The 17599-nt window shown below is 36.9% G+C and overlaps 1 protein-coding gene across 2 annotated transcripts in view; it reads left to right on the top strand.

Annotated features, from left to right (window-relative positions):
- The window catches only part of LOC146000322 (26S proteasome non-ATPase regulatory subunit 9), a 38725-nt gene extending 28629 nt beyond the window's left edge, over window positions 1-10096 (top strand). Inside the window, exons 4-5 of one of the 2 annotated variants that reach the window (XM_083137834.1) lie at window positions 4212-4392; window positions 9449-10096. In XM_083137834.1, coding sequence (XP_082993960.1) covers window positions 4212-4392; window positions 9449-9612 — 345 coding nt within the window. In that variant the 3' untranslated portion in view covers window positions 9613-10096. Of the gene's footprint in view, window positions 1-4211; window positions 5264-9448 lie in introns of those variants that run through there. The other variant, XM_083137836.1, reaches the window with a different exon arrangement.
- Window positions 10097-17599: the final 7503 nt, after the last annotated feature.

Genomic DNA, 17599 nt, shown 5'->3' with positions numbered 1-17599 from the left:
ACATGAATTATATCTCTCTAGTTTTCAAATATTGTTCTCGTCATTTTTAAATGTCATGACCAACATTGTTCTAAAAGTCGCGAAAGACTTCTCCCCTCGTATAAAATGGCAACTTTTCCCTTTTTTAGGAAATTGTGCAACATGGAACTCTGTTCGAAAAAGTGTTTAATTGGAGAAATTTCATCCACACATTTAACAATTACCAGATGTAACCGATGGTTAAAGCAATGAACGTAAGGAATTAGACGCCCAAGCCGTTGCTGGATTAAAGCTTGCACACCCCCTTTCTTCCCACTCATAACTGAAGCCCCGTCAAAACACTGGCTGAGCAATTTCGCACTATCCAAACCATATTTCTGAAAAATATTTAGTGTTAGATCTGCAAAAGACTCTGCATCAAAAGCTGACAGTGTTTCTATGCACAGAATTGATTCCATGACTGTCCCATTCTTTACATAGCGGATTCCTATATGGCTACGTTTTCTCTGTTGTTTTTATCTCGTGTACCATCTTCAAGCAAAGTATACAAAGGAACATCTGCACTGTTAATGTCACTAACAATGTTTTCACGTACGATGTCAGCCATTATTTCAATAATGTCGTTTTGAATTTCAGGGGACAAGTAAGATGCATTTTTAGGCACCTGCTTAAAACAGTCTGCCAGTTTCTCATCTTTTCGAAGCGTGAACTCGAAAAGATTTCGAAACAGGCTTTGTTCCTCATGTTCTTCTAAGTGGTACGTTCGCCTAAGAGGCAATTCGTTTATTGCAAGGAACTGAATAATTTCAGCAATGCTCTTGATATAATATTGATTCTTTTCAAGAACATTCTGATTGACTAGTGTAGAAATAGATTTTCCCACCAACGAACGGTTTTGCTTTTCTGCCCACCTTGACATTGCTTCTATGTGTGTAAGTGTCGCATCATGTTTCACTAGCCCTGCTTTGGTTTTATCGAGAGCTGCCTTCCAGTTCTTAAAACCTTTAGATGTAAAGGCCACTTCTTTGCATCCGAAAGGCCGATATTGTCTACAAGCATAGCAGAATGCTGCATCTAAAAATTGTGAATACTCTAACCATTTGAACCTTTTAAACCAGTCACTTTGAAAACACCGTCCATCAGCATTTCGGGGATAATGTTTGAGTTTTAGCTGTTTAATTTCCTCACCTGGTTTGGAAATGTCCTTTACTTCTGTAGGCAAGAAATCCTCTTCTTGATTGGAGGCAGCCGTAGATGGGGAAAGAGTAGATACGGTGGTCGCCGTGGTCAAAGATTCAGATGTTTTTTTACGAATTATAAATTTATCCATGGTGCTGGGGAATCGTTAAAATATCACAATACTACACACCAAGGACGAAACATGGTTATATTATTCGTCACTAAAACCACTCACTATCACACGAATCAGTTTTACGAAGATACGAAACACAATAACACCCGCACAAACGCGAAACCTTCTTTACACGAATGAAGAACTCAACAAAGTGTCTTTGTCAATGTTTTCCCCCAACAGGGCATGGGCAAGCCCTTATATTCCACCCCCGACCGGGCAATAAAACTTCCCTTTGCAAAACTTGGGAGCCGATGACTTTTGATGCAGATAGAAAGGACCTGCTACAAGGGAAAGCCGAAAGAGGGGGAGCGAAGGTGCATAGATCCCCTGTGGAAGAAATTTGGAGAACCTTCTAAATACTTCCCGTTACTTAAACTTCGGTTTATAAACAAGAAGAACAAATGTGATAGCTGCTCTTCATGTACTGTGAATTTATCCTTCTATCAAGTTATGAGCAAATAATATCCACACTCTACATTTTCACTTGTCACGGCAAACAAATTATGCAATAGTTTTACCTAATACCAGGGGGCTGTCGACAATGCCAGGGGGGGCTGATGACAATGCCAGGGGGGGCTCAGCCCCCCCCCCCTGGCCCCTGCCTAGCTACGGGCCTGTGTAGATCTACCACAATGTAAGCTAGTACTATTGTGCTCTTCTTTGATCAATGGCATTTCATTTCACTGCACCACAAGGAACAAACATTGATGAATTAACATCAGCATTTTTTGTCTTTAACATAGAATAACTGAAAATGATTCAAGATATGTTAAAATGGATTTCACCATTCGATTTAGCAGACATTTTCACACGACTTTGTTACACCATATGCACTTATTTCCATTTGTAAAAATCATGTTGAATACAAGATGGTGGATGGGATGTATAACATGCATCAAAGATGCATTAGTTGGTCTCCTAGATATTGTATATGGTTCCATTCATGTACAGTGATATCTGTAGAAATTATATAGGTACTTCGTCACTTTTGAATATAAAGATATATATTAGGGGTGGGATGATGTGAAATTTTGGTTGATACCGATAAATGATTGTCCACTTTATTCACAGTAAGGCTAATCTGGACTGGACCTACAGTTTAAAGTGGGATCCAAACCACTATGTGCCTCCACCGTGTATCAAACCCGGGACCCCTTGATTACAAGGTGACGACGCTACCACTGTGCAATCAGGGAGGCCCCGATACCAATAAAGTACCGATATAAAATTTACCGATACTGATAACCGATATATTCTCCCGATCCGATATAAAATTTCCAAATGGTCCTTGAAGAATCTAAATGGGTCAGTAACCTCCTTAATATATGTGTGTTAACACCATAGGCATGCACAAGGGGGCAAATGACCTCCCCCTAATCATGGATGTCCGCAGATTTTTTCCACGGTGGGACAAGTAAGGTATTTTTCCAAGGGGCATATTACCCCGATAATAGTGTTATCCCCTCAAAAAACACCTCTTGAATTTGAAATTATCGCATTCCTGCATCCCCATTATAATAATTAATGTAAATTACTGTGACTGAAATCAAGTTATACGTGTAAAAATGTACTTTTAGGTTGACATTAGTTTTCTAAGGGGGAGATGTAGCCACCCTTGCCCCCTTTTCATGCCCTTATATTATTATATTTTCACCAAAAAATTTAGGATAGAGGAATCTTATTGTCGTTATTAAACAATATTATACTCTTAAAGAAAATAAAGTATTTTCAAGCCGATGAAAGTTCAAAGCAACTACGGGGGAAGAGGTGCAGTGGTGGAACCACAGGGGGGCAGAGGGAATTGTCCCCAAAACCTTGGACGGAAATCAATTTTAGGGGGGCAAACATGGGAGTAAAGAAAAGCAAGACTAGTAGAATCTAAGAGTAGCAGGACAAAAGGATACTCAATATGGAATTAGTTTTCATGTCTTTCGTGCATTATTTCTTCCAGACGTCCAAGAGCACCTGCAAGGGGGGGGCACAATTGCCCTTTCGATTTAAAATTTTATACAAATAAAAATACATTTCATAAAATTTATCTTGTTTGCTTCGCTCACAATGTCTCCTTTTGTTGCATCTTGTCAATCACAGAGCTGTACCTAGGCGTCGGCAAACGGTCTAAATGAAGAAAATTTTAAAAGAGAATGCCTTCCATGAAATTTTTGCTCCATATTAAATCAATATGGTTTCCATTTTGCAAAAATTTGGATCGGGAAATTTTCTTGCTTGTTTCGCTCGCAGTTTTTTTTCTGTAATGGATTGTAAATTACCAGGGAGAGAAGTAAGATGAACTAAGTAGGGATGCTAAACAGTTTTGTCTTAAATGCATGAAAAATTGTTTGAAGGAAATGGAGCGTGCACATTTGAGAGACAATTTATATAATTTTTGCTGTTGGTTTGTTATGGGGCGTATGAATTGATTATGCAATAAAACTAAAACAGTGAGATAAAAATAGGTTTCTTTTTCCCAAGTGAACTTTTATCAAGGCTTTTGCCCCCTCCCCCTAATCAGATGGTCTGCGGACACTTATGGTTAACACATGCATGAAATGTAAATGACGGCATATTTAGATTACTTTTTTAAAAAAGTAGATTGTATGTTTATATGCATAAAAGTTATAACAAGATGGCAGAATATTGCACTATATTATAAGATATTTATAGATATATATTGGATTGGTAAAATTCGATTAATCTGTCCCATCCCTAATAATTACGTACAAATGACAGTCCCACGGATAATGAAGCAGGATCACATATTTTCTAGCCTTTTAAAAGTTGGAATTTTGACTTCAAAAATCAAAAGTAAAGCTGAATAAGTGCCAAGAAACGCTCAATATGCATCAGCAGAACTAAGTCCTTCATTGTGTTTTTGCAGGGTTTGCAGTTGGAAGACCTGATCATTGAATTTGGATCGGTGAACGCAGGAAATTTCTCATCTCTCAATGATATTGCCAAAGTAGTTCAGCATTCGGTTGGCCAGCCGATTGTCGTTAAAGTGAAAAGGAAGGATGCAGTGCAGAGGCTTACCGTTACACCACGAACATGGAGTGGAAGAGGTTTGTTGGGGTGTAACATTGTGCCATTGGAATCTGTGGAAAGATAAGTAACAATTTGCACAAAATGGGAATGTTTCTGTTTTGTAGATTCTTTCTCATCATCTGATATTAGATGTAATTAACAACATCGAAACAAAAACCTATTGTAAATTGATTTTCCCTTATGATAACTTTCAATACAGTTAATAAGTGTTTCTACTTTTCAGCTGTAAGTATGAAGTAGTTACAGTTAAAAGCGAAAAAGAAGGCAGTTAATTGTAGTAAGTTTTTGAAAGTTATAAAATTTCAGGTCAAAGTGGTTTTTACTGGTTTTTTTGCACTCCTCTACCCATTGAAATAATGGAGTAGTTTTGGAATTGTACAAGTATGTTTGTAAATAGAAATTAATTATTGAACTATGTCAATAAATATTCTTATTTATCAATATTCTTGGGGAAGTTTCAACTTAGATTTTCCACGAATTGAAAATTCCAGTGCTGTTGTCTGAACTGGTAATTCAGATCCTTGAATGTTGAAATCTGTGTAGCTGGGGTAAAAAAAGGGACTCGAAAACCAGGATAGCAAAGAGTTTTCTCATTAAGATGCAAGAGTGCTATAAATTTGACGTTTCTGTTAAAAATTAGTTTGTTTGTGTTTATTGTTGTTGTTTAAGTCTACTTTATGCAAGACTTATTGAGACTGGTCAGTTTAAAGTGAGATCTGAACCACAATGTGCCTCCACCAAGTATTAAACAGGGGACTCTGGCAATCCATCGGGAGGCCCTTATGAAAAACAAGTGAACATGTAATTTTTTTAACATTACAATTAATGTACTAAGTTTCTTTCCAAATGTAAATAATGTTATGCCTTAAGTTACCAATGTGTGCATTTTTGGCTGTTTTTACCTAAGTGTATTTTCCAAGTTGTTAGTTGATAGTTTTTCATATTTGTATTTTTGTTATTTTACTTGCTATTGTGACACTTTTGGTGACATCTTTGTTATAATGTCGCCATATATGATGGTTGGTGGCAGTGCAGACAGAGAAATACAGGGTGTCCCTAAAGTCCTATTACCATTACAATCAAATATATTCTGAAACCACATGACATAGATCAGGGCGATTTTTAGCAAAATGTTCTACAGCTCCATTTTTTTTTTTATTTTTTTTTTTAATGTCAACATGTGCCGCTCTGGTTGCCCTCGGGATGTCAAGGCCATATTCCACTTCTACCCATACATTCTGCAGCATATCAACATCAACTGTTTGCACAGCTGCAATGTTCCTTCTTTGAAGTGTAACAATATCTACAACAGGGGTTTGGTATGGACAATCCTTGACGTACCCAAAAGGAAAAAAATCCAAGGAGGTGATATTAGGAGAGTTGAGTGCCAGGCGATTGGTCCGTCACGGCCTATTTATCTCCCAGGGAAATGTCTATATCCAGAATTCCCGAACATCATGAGACCAGTGTGGTGACGGCGAAAGTGTCTTTGCTCAATAACCAGTGACTTGCACTCAGCATATCACAGCACACATTGGGCCTTTTCCTGGGGTGTAGTCGTTTTCCAATATGCAGAAGAAAAATGAACACCAAGGAACTAATGGCAACAAATGACAACAACAATAACACAAAAAAAGAACATTTTGAGCTGTAGAACATTTTGCAAAAAAAAACACCCTGCTCTGTGTCATGTGGTTTCAGAGTTATGTTTGATTGTGATGGTAACGGGACTTTAGGAACACCCTGTACTGCAGGAGAGAAACTAGTGAAGTTGACAGGATTCCTGGTGGCCATGTCTTGGATAGAAGCAGCTTCAATGCCAGCGTTGTAGATTGCTGTTGCAGTCGCATTACTATCTTACCATCTACTGTCCATCAGCTGTCATATGTGACAAACTGTATGTGTCAGGTAAAATCAAGTAGTTACAAAGTGGCTTTTAAATTTACATATATTTATGCTGACCATAAATGGATTTGGAATTTAATCCAAAAGCTACTTGGTAACTACTTGATACTACCCAACATATACAGCTTGCCACATATGACAGCTAATGGACAGTAATGTGGCCATCAGGAATCCTGTCAACATCACTAGTGTCTCTCTCGCAGTATTTCCCTTTGCACTGCTACAAGGGTCACTATTTATATTTTGAGCCTAACAATGAAAAAACAGGAATTTGGCATTGAAAACTGCTTTATTGTTTTTCGAAGTATTCTCCTTTATGGTCAATACACTTTTGCATTCGTTCGAACCATTTGTCAAAGCAGTTTTTCCAATCTTCTTGAGACACCTCCATAATATGGTTTTTGAACGCATCAACGGCGTCTTCCGCCGATGAAAATCGTTGTCCACGCAATTTATTCTTGACATTCGGGAACAAGAAGTCATTGGGTGCCAAATCAGGACTGTGCGGTGGATGACCCATCAGTTCGATTTTTTGACTATTCATAAAGTCGGTTGTTAGACGAGATGTGCGACAGCTGGCATTGTCTTGATGAAGAATGATCCGACGGCATTTGTTTGTTTTCCGTATTTGACTGAAGATCTCTGGCAAACAAATTGTTGTGTACCATTCAGAGTTGACCGTTCTACGTTCCTCTAAAGGCACAGTTGCCACATGACCAGTTTTCCCGAAAAAAACAGGCGACCATTTGTTTCGATGTGCTTCGAGCGCGAACAACTTTTGTTGGATTGGGTTCATCTTGAAACACCCATACAGCCGATTGCTGTTTACGTTCCGGCTCATATGCATATATCCATGATTCGTCACCTCTTACAATCTTATATACGTCTTTTGAAGCACCACGATTGTATTTATTGAGCATTTGTTTGCACCAATTGACGCGAGCATCTTTTTGAGTTTTTGTCAAATTGTGTGGGATCCAACGAGAACATACCTTTCTCACAGCTAAATGATCATGTAATATTTTATAAATGCTGGTGGAACTAATGCCTATGGTTGCCTCAATCTTACAGTATGTCACATGACGATCTTGCAGTATTAGGTTTTGCACAGCATCAATGTTTTCTTGAACAACAACTGATTTTGGACGACCTTCGCGAATCTTGTCGGTGAGCGAATGGCGGCCACGATTAAATTCGTTATACCAGCGTTTCACAGTGGCAAAGGATGGGGCTTCATCGCCAAATGTGGAAGTAAGTTGATCGATGCACTCTTGTCTTGATAATCCACGTCGAAAATCGTAAAAAATCATCGCACGAAAATGTTCACGAGTTAATTCCATTTTATTGTTGTCGCGCAATCTCCAAGGCAACATAAACAACACAAATCAAGCTATTGACAAAACATTTGAAGTACGTTATGGTCAATAATGCTAGACGATTCCGTGCAAATGTCAAATCGCGCCTAACTTCAATCAGTGTTGCCAAGGCTCAAAATATAAATAGTGACCCTCGTACCAACTGTCACATGTGGTGACATTTATAACAAAGATGACTACTCAGGGTGTCTATAAGTCTAGAAAACCTGGAATTCCTGGAAAAGTAGGGGAATTTACTTTTTTCTGGAAAAAATCAACATTTTTGTAGCAGTTCACTAAAAGCAGGTTTTTGAGCAAAGAAAAAAGAACCAACAAGATTTTTTTTTGTAATTAAATCTATTGTGAACAAACTATACTTCAGTTAAGTACATTGAGTATTTCTGATATTACAGTAGAAATTTCATATTTTAAACAATTTTCAAGTTAGTTGACTATTGGCATTTACCACTTCCTCGTTGCAATTTTTGGATTGTTTTTGGTTGAGATTATGAGTAAAACATATGCTACTAAATTCTACTCTAATTATCAGGTGCAGGACTCTCCTCAATGGCACAGTGGTAGCGTTGTCACCTTGTAATCAAGGGGTTCTGGGTTTAATATCCAGTGGAGGCACATAGTGGTTTGGATCCCACTTTAAACTGTAGGTCCAATCCCGATTAGCCTTACTGTGCATAAAGTGGTCTTGAAACACCAACTCAATCAATCAATTATCAGGTGTGTATGTTCCAGGCTATCTCTGAAGCTGAAACAAATATACAGGAAATAATTGACTTGCAAATGCGATTAATGTGCTAGTGAATGGTCATCCAGACTTCTTCCTGAAAATTCTTACCCAACCAGTGCCTGCTCAGCGAGCTACCTACCCATGACATATTTATGGTTGTTTCTAGTCCAAGCGCTGGACAGAGAAGTCTTTAGTTCATCCCGGACATCCCCTCAGTGTTGCCAACAATTGGAATGCAAAATCGTTAAAACTCGAGCTCCACTAAATGAAATGTGTATAAAAATGTATACATGCTTAATTGATGACAGGGTGTATTTTTTCATGTTGACAAGACATTCATGTAAAAGTTTGTGTAAGAAAACAGTACACAAACTTTAACTAAATGATGTAGACGACAGCACTTGCTGTACCAGATTTAGCGATAGTAATGATGAAATTGGCAAATTGTTCCCGCCGCCTCTTGCAATTCTGCTTTTGTTGCCAGACAAATAAAAAAGCAGACTTGGGGGTCCTTGGGGGACCATTCGCTCTGTGGCTTTGAGCCTGTCCACAGCCAGGAAAACGTCAACATCCTTGCATGATAAGAGAAGTTGAAGTGTCATCTCGAGTACTACAAAACTGGACAAGGAGGAATTCTTAAAATGTTTGCCATGACGAAGTTTTGTAATCTACTTAGAAGTTATGCAAAATTCAAAGTTTTCACTAATATTGTATGGATTTTCTGATTAAACGACAGGAATTTTGAAACAAAACTCTTGTAAAATGATTTACATATTGCAGTAATATTAATATTTTGAACAACTTTGAATTCTTACAAGTTTCTAGCACTGGTAGCTGAGAATCAGGAAGGGTATTGGCATTAATTCAAGGTGGTATTGCTCAGCACAAAAATTACCAAAGATCATCTGAATGACTTTAATAAATAAAGTAATTTAAAGCATTCTCTTCATTCTTTACACAACTACCATTAAGAGAAACAATTAAAAATTACATTATATTTCCACTTAAATGTCCGTACTTAAATAATAATATTGTTTGATTTCTAATTGTACACTGCGTTGTTTTCAGGCCAACTTCTTTTGCACAAGATCACACCGGGATGTATGAAGGACAGTTCATTTCAGGACCAAATTCTGGAATCAGTTTCTTGCACTCCCAAGCAAGCAACAAGCCTGTGCAGTTCATCAAGGTTGATTGTTATGAAGAATCGATTTTCATCTAATAGCCCGTAACTGCATCATTGATACAATATAATGTATAATGCTACAGAAAAGTAATTTGTAACAGACTCTTTGAAGTGAAACTTCCTTCATCATTGTGTGGATGTTACCAAATGTTCCTCACAATTAATCACTTTCCTTATTATCCCGAGTAAACTCTGGCAGGTGCTAGGTGCACTTTTTATATTATCCCAAGTATAATCGGGCCAGACTACTTTTTCTTGTTCAATTTTGTTTATCCTGTACAAATTCGTGAGAGGCTCCCAGCCGCAAAGTACAGTGAATGTCCACTTGGAAGCAGCATCTTACTCAGCTTGATGCTTGGAATGTGCAGCAGAGTGAGAGATGCCAAAGGCAAGAAGATTGGCAGTGAATCATGTTACTACTGCCCAGATTGCAATGTCTCCATGCTTATGAGTTCACCACACTGCCTACATCTAATAATTTCAGAATCAGAACTGCAATTTGTAAGATTTTAAAAACATATGTACAACATTTAAAGGCCAGATATTATGTTTGTTTATTATGATGTCAAAAATTATATCCTTCATTAGCCCGAGTACACTTGGGATGATAACATTTGTTCATTATGTATACATATAGTATAATGGTTATAAGTGAATGAACTGAATCATTTAAACTTTCATTTCATATATACAATATTTAGAGGCAGTATATTATAAACTTTTATAAAAATAGTTTTCTTACATTATGTTCATGGAAAATGAACATTTTTAATGCATGTGTGTGTAGCCAGAGTTAACTCGGGATAATAAAACACAACTTTTATACATGTAGATATTCTATATTTTTAGCTATATTTCAGGCAAATTTTAAAAATTCCAAAATTTGGGACCAAATTTGGAAAATTGATTTGTAAGGCAACCGGTTAATGTGCTATTTTCTCAGTAATGGCTAACCATTTACATGTCACCATGTAGTAGAATAAAACTCATAGCTGCAAGAATATTTTCCCATTTACAGTTGTCCAATGGAAAGATGATTTAGTGGTTGTTATGCGGGAATGCTACTTAAAAAATGTTTGTAGAATATGACAATGAATGTTAGTAAAATGGCCATTTAATGTTGTTGAATTTCTTGAATCAAATGTCTTCCTTTCCTTATTCTTGTTGTCTTCTTGTGGAGACACAGTATGTTTTGTTAGCTGGCATAGTAGAAAATCTGTTTAAAAAATCACGCACATATAAAAATATGTTATAAGAGGCTAATTTAAGTCAATAAGAAACTAATACCAATGCTATTCAGTTTTGTCGTTTTAAACTTCAATTTGCATTCCATAGAATTGGAGTTTCAAAATTTAAAATGGCCCTGTTGAATATGTATTTGCAATGTTGCCTATTCAATTTTCCAAATTGTCAGTTCTAAAATGTGTAGAAGATCTGTTAATTTTCGAGTAAAACTTTTCTCTGTGTGATTAATATCCCTATTTTATATCTCAGAATGACAATTTTGTGTTATTACTTACCTACAATTCTGAAACATGTATGTCATTGAATTATGTGCTGTTTATGGGAAAAAGATAAATTGAAAATTTTAGGGTGTTAATCTTGATTATATCCAGAACAATAAAAAGTTCCTAAAAGCAGTTACATTGCTGCTTTCGAATTACATGTATTAACAAAAAAGGTGATTGCCTGAGGTGGATAGTAAATACCTAGTCTGGCCCTAAATACTGTTACACACTATTTTGTGAAGAAATTGAATATGGTTTCAGATCTTTAAATGTTCTTTTAGTATGTTACACTTACATATATTACATGCAAATAGCACCAATTAGTTTTCAAAATGTCCACTTTTCGCCCTCACCCAGGCTTGAAGTCTCCCTGGCCAGGCATCTATTCCAGCACGGATGGTCTTGATGGGAAAGTCCGCCCCTGCTGCTATCAATGAGTGCTTTTAACTTTCAATTATAGGGTGCCTCTTCTTGCAGACAGTCCCCTCTAGCTCTGGGCACAGTTTGTAGTCCAAGGTACTGAGATCATGGATAACAGATGGCCAATGAAAAGTGGAGATGAAATCTAGTACACTGGTCTCCAGTCACCATCACATCATCCTTGCCTTATGAGCTGGGGCAGAATATTTATTGAACATCCTGGATTTATTGTGAAACATTGTTTGGTTCAACAGTGTCACGAGAGGGTTCAGGACATTTTCCAGACACTTTCACACTGCTTTTTAAACCCTTTTCTCAAAAATGAGGCCTAGTGGAACTCTCTTAACTCACCCCCCACCAAACCATGACTGAGGAGGGCTGGTGGCATCTCTGATTTTTGGGAACTCTCTCACAAACGTCTTGAGAGTTTGAAGCATACACCCTTCATTCAGTGGTGAACAATTTCTTATAGTGAAGAGAATCCTGCAATGCCCATTGGCAACGTACTGCTGCAGAAGCCATCTTGATTTCAGTTCCCTCTGCTTCTTCACTTGTGTCTTCAGGAAATTTCCAGCACTCCACCGGTAAGCTCCAATTCCAAGGTCTTCATTAAGTCCCCTGAACCTTTTCTGTAATTTTTTTCATGTTTAGATCAATACGATAAAACTAAGGGAACATTGATTGTTGTGAAATGTTCAGCTCCTGTGCCATTATCACTAGCTTCCAGATGGGATGGGATGCGAGCCAGCACTGCTTTAACACCCGTAGCTGTTTTTATTACTGTGTGAAGGCGACCAACTCTTGGGCGATCTTTCATGCGACCAGTATCAGTGAATCTCTGGATTGTCTTATACACAAACCTTTTGCTGATCTTCGGGATTTTTAGGGGCTGGAAAATCTCGGTGAGTGACTTCCCAACCATATCCAGAGCAATTACGGCTACTCTGTTTTCATATTTGCCCCACTCCATGCTAAGCACAAGAAGATACGTGCTTGCTCTTTCACAGCTGAACACGCAATTGTCAGGAGTGAACTTCAGCACAAGCATGGTTTTGAGCCTGACTACCGGATGCACAGTCCAAACCGAAAGTTTGTAACAGTATTTATGGCCAGACTAGGTATATTTGCTTACAATGGAGATAGGGGGAAAAATACTTGCAAAATAAAAATGTTATGTTCCAGTGTGTTGGTGCATTTTCAGTTATTGCCATAGATTCCATCATATTGGAAAATGAAATGCGGTGGTCTTCAGCTGGTGGCTGTATTGCTTTTAGTGGGAGTTAGGGATTTTTTTTTCTCAGGAGAAGGCATGTGTCGAGAAAGCAGTGTTAGAGGAGTGCTCTTGAGATTAGGGGGTAAATTTGCCAGTACGGAGTTTTAAAAATAAAAATAGTAGAAATATTGATGGAATGTAGTGTAATATGTATTCATCTTAATTTACATGCTTCGATATGTAAGTTCAAACCCTTTCTCTACAGTGCTCATTCTTCAGGCACAAGGAATACTGAAACAGGTTAAAAACTTGAGAAAGTCCAAAGGGGCCGTTATTGTAAAGTGGGTGTTTGCTACAGCTTTGTGGTAAGTGGTATTCCTGCAAATTGATTGTCGTGTTATTCTCCTGAAATATCCTTTTCCTTCTTCATGGATCTTTCCGAGGTTTAATTAATTTGCAACATTAGAAAGCTCGCCTGTATGATATTGTCATGTATTTATGAATAAAGATTTCTTTACATTGTTCACTATTATTTTCCACCGCATTTCTCAGGTTTCACATAAACACCACAAATGAAACCTGTAATCTGCCACCAGTAGTAAAAAGTTGCACCATCAGAAGATAGGTAACAATGATTGCCTTTATGCAAGTTCAAAATTTTCTGTGAGATTTGTTCTGTGGTCTGTGGACCTCTGGCATCGTAGCACGGTGTGCTAACCACTCTGCCACAGAGGCTGGCAGATTCGATTACATTTTTTCCTTGCTTAACTACTACAAAGAAGAAATTTTATATCTTCGTTATTGTCACTTTTTCCTCACCTCTAACAAATCATAAGGACAAATAAAATAAAATTGATGATGGTGCACAAAGAAAACCTCCAAACCAGGGCTCATGCCTAAAAACTCAGTGGCAGCACCAAGGTAAAATCAACAAGTAGTAGTTTAAAATTCAGAATGACACTTGCGAAATTACCACAGAAAATTTTGAACTACTTCTGATGGTGGAACTTTTTACTACTGGTGGCAGATTACAGGTTTCATTTGTGGTGTTCATATGAAACCTGAGAAATGTGGTGGAAAAAAATAGTGAACAATGTAAAGAAATCTTTATTCATAAATACATGACAATATCATACAGGCGAGCTTTCTAATGTTGCAAATTAACTAAACTTCGGAAACATCCATGAAGAAGGAAAAGGATATTTCAGGAGAATAATGCGACAATCAATTTGCAGGAATACCGCTAACCACAAAGCTGTAGCAAACACCCACTTTACAATAACAGCCATGCTAGAGGACATTAGCCCCCTTGGACTTTCTCATGTTTTTAACCTGTTTCAGTATTCCTTGTGCCTGAAGAATGAACACTGTAGAGAAAGGCTGAACTTACATATCGAAGCATGTAAATTAAGATGAATACATATTACACTACATTCCATCAATATTTCTACTATTTTCTTTTAAAAACTCCGTACTGGTAAATCTACCCCCTAATCTCAAGAGCACTCCTCTAACACTGCTTTCTCAACACATGCCTTCTCCTGAGGAAAAAATCCCTAACAACACCCACTAAAAGCAATACAGCCACCAGCTGAAGAAGACAACCGCATTTCATTTTCCACTATGATGGAATCTATGGCAATAACTGAAAATGCACCAACACCCTGGAACATAACATTTTCATTTTGCAAGTATTTTTTCCCTATATCCATTGTAAGCAAATATATTTACTATCCACCTCAGGCAATCACCTTTTTTGTTAATATATGTAATTTGAAAGCAGCAATGTAACTGCTTTTAGGAACTTTTTATAGATTTTATTGTTCTGGATATAATCAAGATTAACACACTAAAATTTTCAATTTATCTTTTTCCCATAAACAGCACATAATACAGTGACATACAGGTTTCAGAATTGTAGGTTAAGTAATAACACAAAATTATAATTCTGAGATATAAAATAGGGATATTAATCACACAGAGAAAAGTTTTACTTGAAAATTAACAGATGTAGAACTGACAATTTGGAAAACAGCTTCACTAAGTTATTTGTTATATATGCACACAAACAGTTATGCAACCACATTAAATGGCCATTTTATCATCATTCATTATCATATTCTGCAAATTTTAAGTAGCATTCCTGCATAACAATCACAAAAACATTAAATGGTACACTATAAATGAGAAAATGGCACATTAATTGTAAGGAATATTTTGCAATGCCCACACAATGAGAAGGAAGCTTCACTTGAAAGAGTGTTACAAATTAATTCTCGGTAGCATTATACATGCAATGAGTCAGTTAAGAAGAGCCTTGGATAAGATGAAAACTGTGCGTTCCTAAAAAACATAGATGAACCTGACTTGCTTGTTGCTTGCATGGAGTACAAGAAACTGATTGTAGAATTTCAAATATTGAAATGAACTGTCCTTCATATAACCTGGTGAGATCTTGTGCAACATAAGTTTGCCGAAGACAACAGAGTGAACAATGTTATTTTTAAAGCATGGAAACTTAAGTAATTTTTCTGTAATTTTCTTAAAAATAGTTGTGTAAATGATGAAAAGAATATATTAGTCGTTTAGAGGATCATTGGAAATTTTTTGAGGCTGATCTGATACCCCCTTGATCTAATGCTCCCACATCTCAAAATTTTCACTGGCACCCTACTTGAAAATGTAACAATCAGGTTTTCAAAATATTGGTTTAGGGTGTCTACCAGTCTGAAAAAGTCCGGGAATTTTACTGTCTGGAAAAAGTCAACATTTTTGTAGCAGTGCACTAAAAGTCGGTTCTTGAACATAGAAAGGAAGAAGAAGCAAAAAATGTAAAACTTGTTGACAAACTATACTTCAGTTTAATATCCTTACCATTACCAGTTCTTACAGTAAAATTTGAACAATTTTCATGTAGAAATTTACTACAATAGGTGGCTATGGGAATTTACCATTTCTTGTTGCTTTTTTAGTGTACATTTGATGGTTATTTGGAACAATATGTGTGTTATTAAATTATAATAATTTAGGATTATTTTTTAAATATTAGTCAATGATCAAGTTAAGTATCACATAAAAACTCACCCCTGATACTTGCTTCCCTCCCCATATCTGTCAGTTATTGTTGAGTTTCCCTTCTCATTATTACCTCTACACATGAAGTAGATATTCTAGTACAGTAAACCCTCGTTAACACAAACTCTCTTAAGACGAACACTCGGTTAACATGAACAAAATGTTTGTCCCGGCAGGGATGTATTATCTTATAGAAAGGTTTATCGGTTACCACGAATTACGAACTGTTTTTTAGTCCGTTGCATCATTAGATCTCATTTAACACGAACTTTCAAAGTTTTTCGTAATTTTTTTCTGTTGTTCCTCTGCTAGGTATGTAAGAAATCACTCAACAATCTCTATCATCTTGTCAACAATCAACTTATACAGTATTGTAACCAACAGATTCAGATCAACAATGCGTTTTTCTAGTCTGTTAAACATAGCACAAAGTAGGTGTCTAAACTGAGGTATGGAGGAGGGGCAAGAACAGTTTAATTTCTACATACTGCAATCAGAATCGCATTTAAAAATAAAATTCGGGCAAGTGATTTTGGGTCAAATCCACAGGTAGACAAGGCAAGACCATAGTGCGGGGGTTAAAAAAGTGTGTGTGGGAGGGGAGGGAGAACTGCTCCTGATGTCCTCCACTCCCTAATTGCCACCACTGTCAATATATTGAGCTAATATGATACAGTAAAATACAGTTCTGAACTGGTCACCTTGCCTAACTTAGAGTCCATTGCAGAATTTTTCATAGTTACCTAGTGATAACATGTCCAATTTCATCATTTCCTGTACATACAGACGTGCCCTTGTAGCACAGGTGTTGCCCCTGATGCAGCAAAAGGAGAACATATAACTGATTGAAGATGTAAACTCCACTTCCCAATACGCTCAACTTTTATGAAATTCCGAAGAACAGAACTGAACTGAGCTGAACTTAGCGTTTGTTTCTGAATTCAGAAGGCAAACGATTATTGAATGAATGTATCTCAGAAATATGTTCATTTGCAATATGCACTTTGCTTCAAGTAGCGTGAAGAGTGCTGCATAAACTATGAAATGACACTTACTAGCTTGGCTATGTGATTAGGGGTTGGGGACATCAGGAGCAGTTCTACCCCCCTCCCACACACACTTTTTATCTCCGCACTACGGTCTCTTAATGCTAAGCCTAGTCTACCAGTGGATTTGACCCAAAATCATCTGCCCAAATTCCATTTTCCATGCGATTCTGATTGCAGTAAGTAGAAAGTAAACTGTCCTCCATCCCTCAGTTTAGACCGACACCTAATCGCTGCTACTGTGTGCACACATTTTTAAACACACACAAAAAATAAAATAAAATTTAAAAAAAAAAACATTGTGCAAACATAAGTGAACAAAACTGCAGAAAAAAATATAATACGTTCTCAGTTATACCATAAGAAATGGAACACTTAAAATATAGGGAAACACGTGACTGCATTAAACTAAATATCTCCTCAACCCCTGACACTAAAGGTACAAAACAAAATCAGTTACTTTTGGACGTAAATTACATAGTTTCTTACATATGTGCTGTTATTTGTGTCTGAAACCAACTTTTACGCTAATATTAAAAATCAGATTTTTTTTTTTTAAGCTTTGTAATTCAATTAAGATTTATGGTAGCTCTATCAAACAAAAACCATGATTTAGCCAATTTTCTACTCTTTCATTTAGGTTATCTTCAATTTTTGTTACAATGCACCGTTTTAGATACAGTATGTAACATTCTTATTCGTACACCCGGATTTTCAAAGAAAATGCTTTAATATCTGAAAGTAAATACACTCTATCAAAATTGTTTCTTT

Source organism: Lepisma saccharinum, chromosome 16, assembly GCF_977018435.1.
Source record: "Lepisma saccharinum chromosome 16, izLepSacc3.1, whole genome shotgun sequence".
Lineage (NCBI taxonomy): Eukaryota > Metazoa > Arthropoda > Insecta > Zygentoma > Lepismatidae > Lepisma > Lepisma saccharinum.
This window is presented reverse-complemented; position numbering and strand designations above follow the sequence as displayed.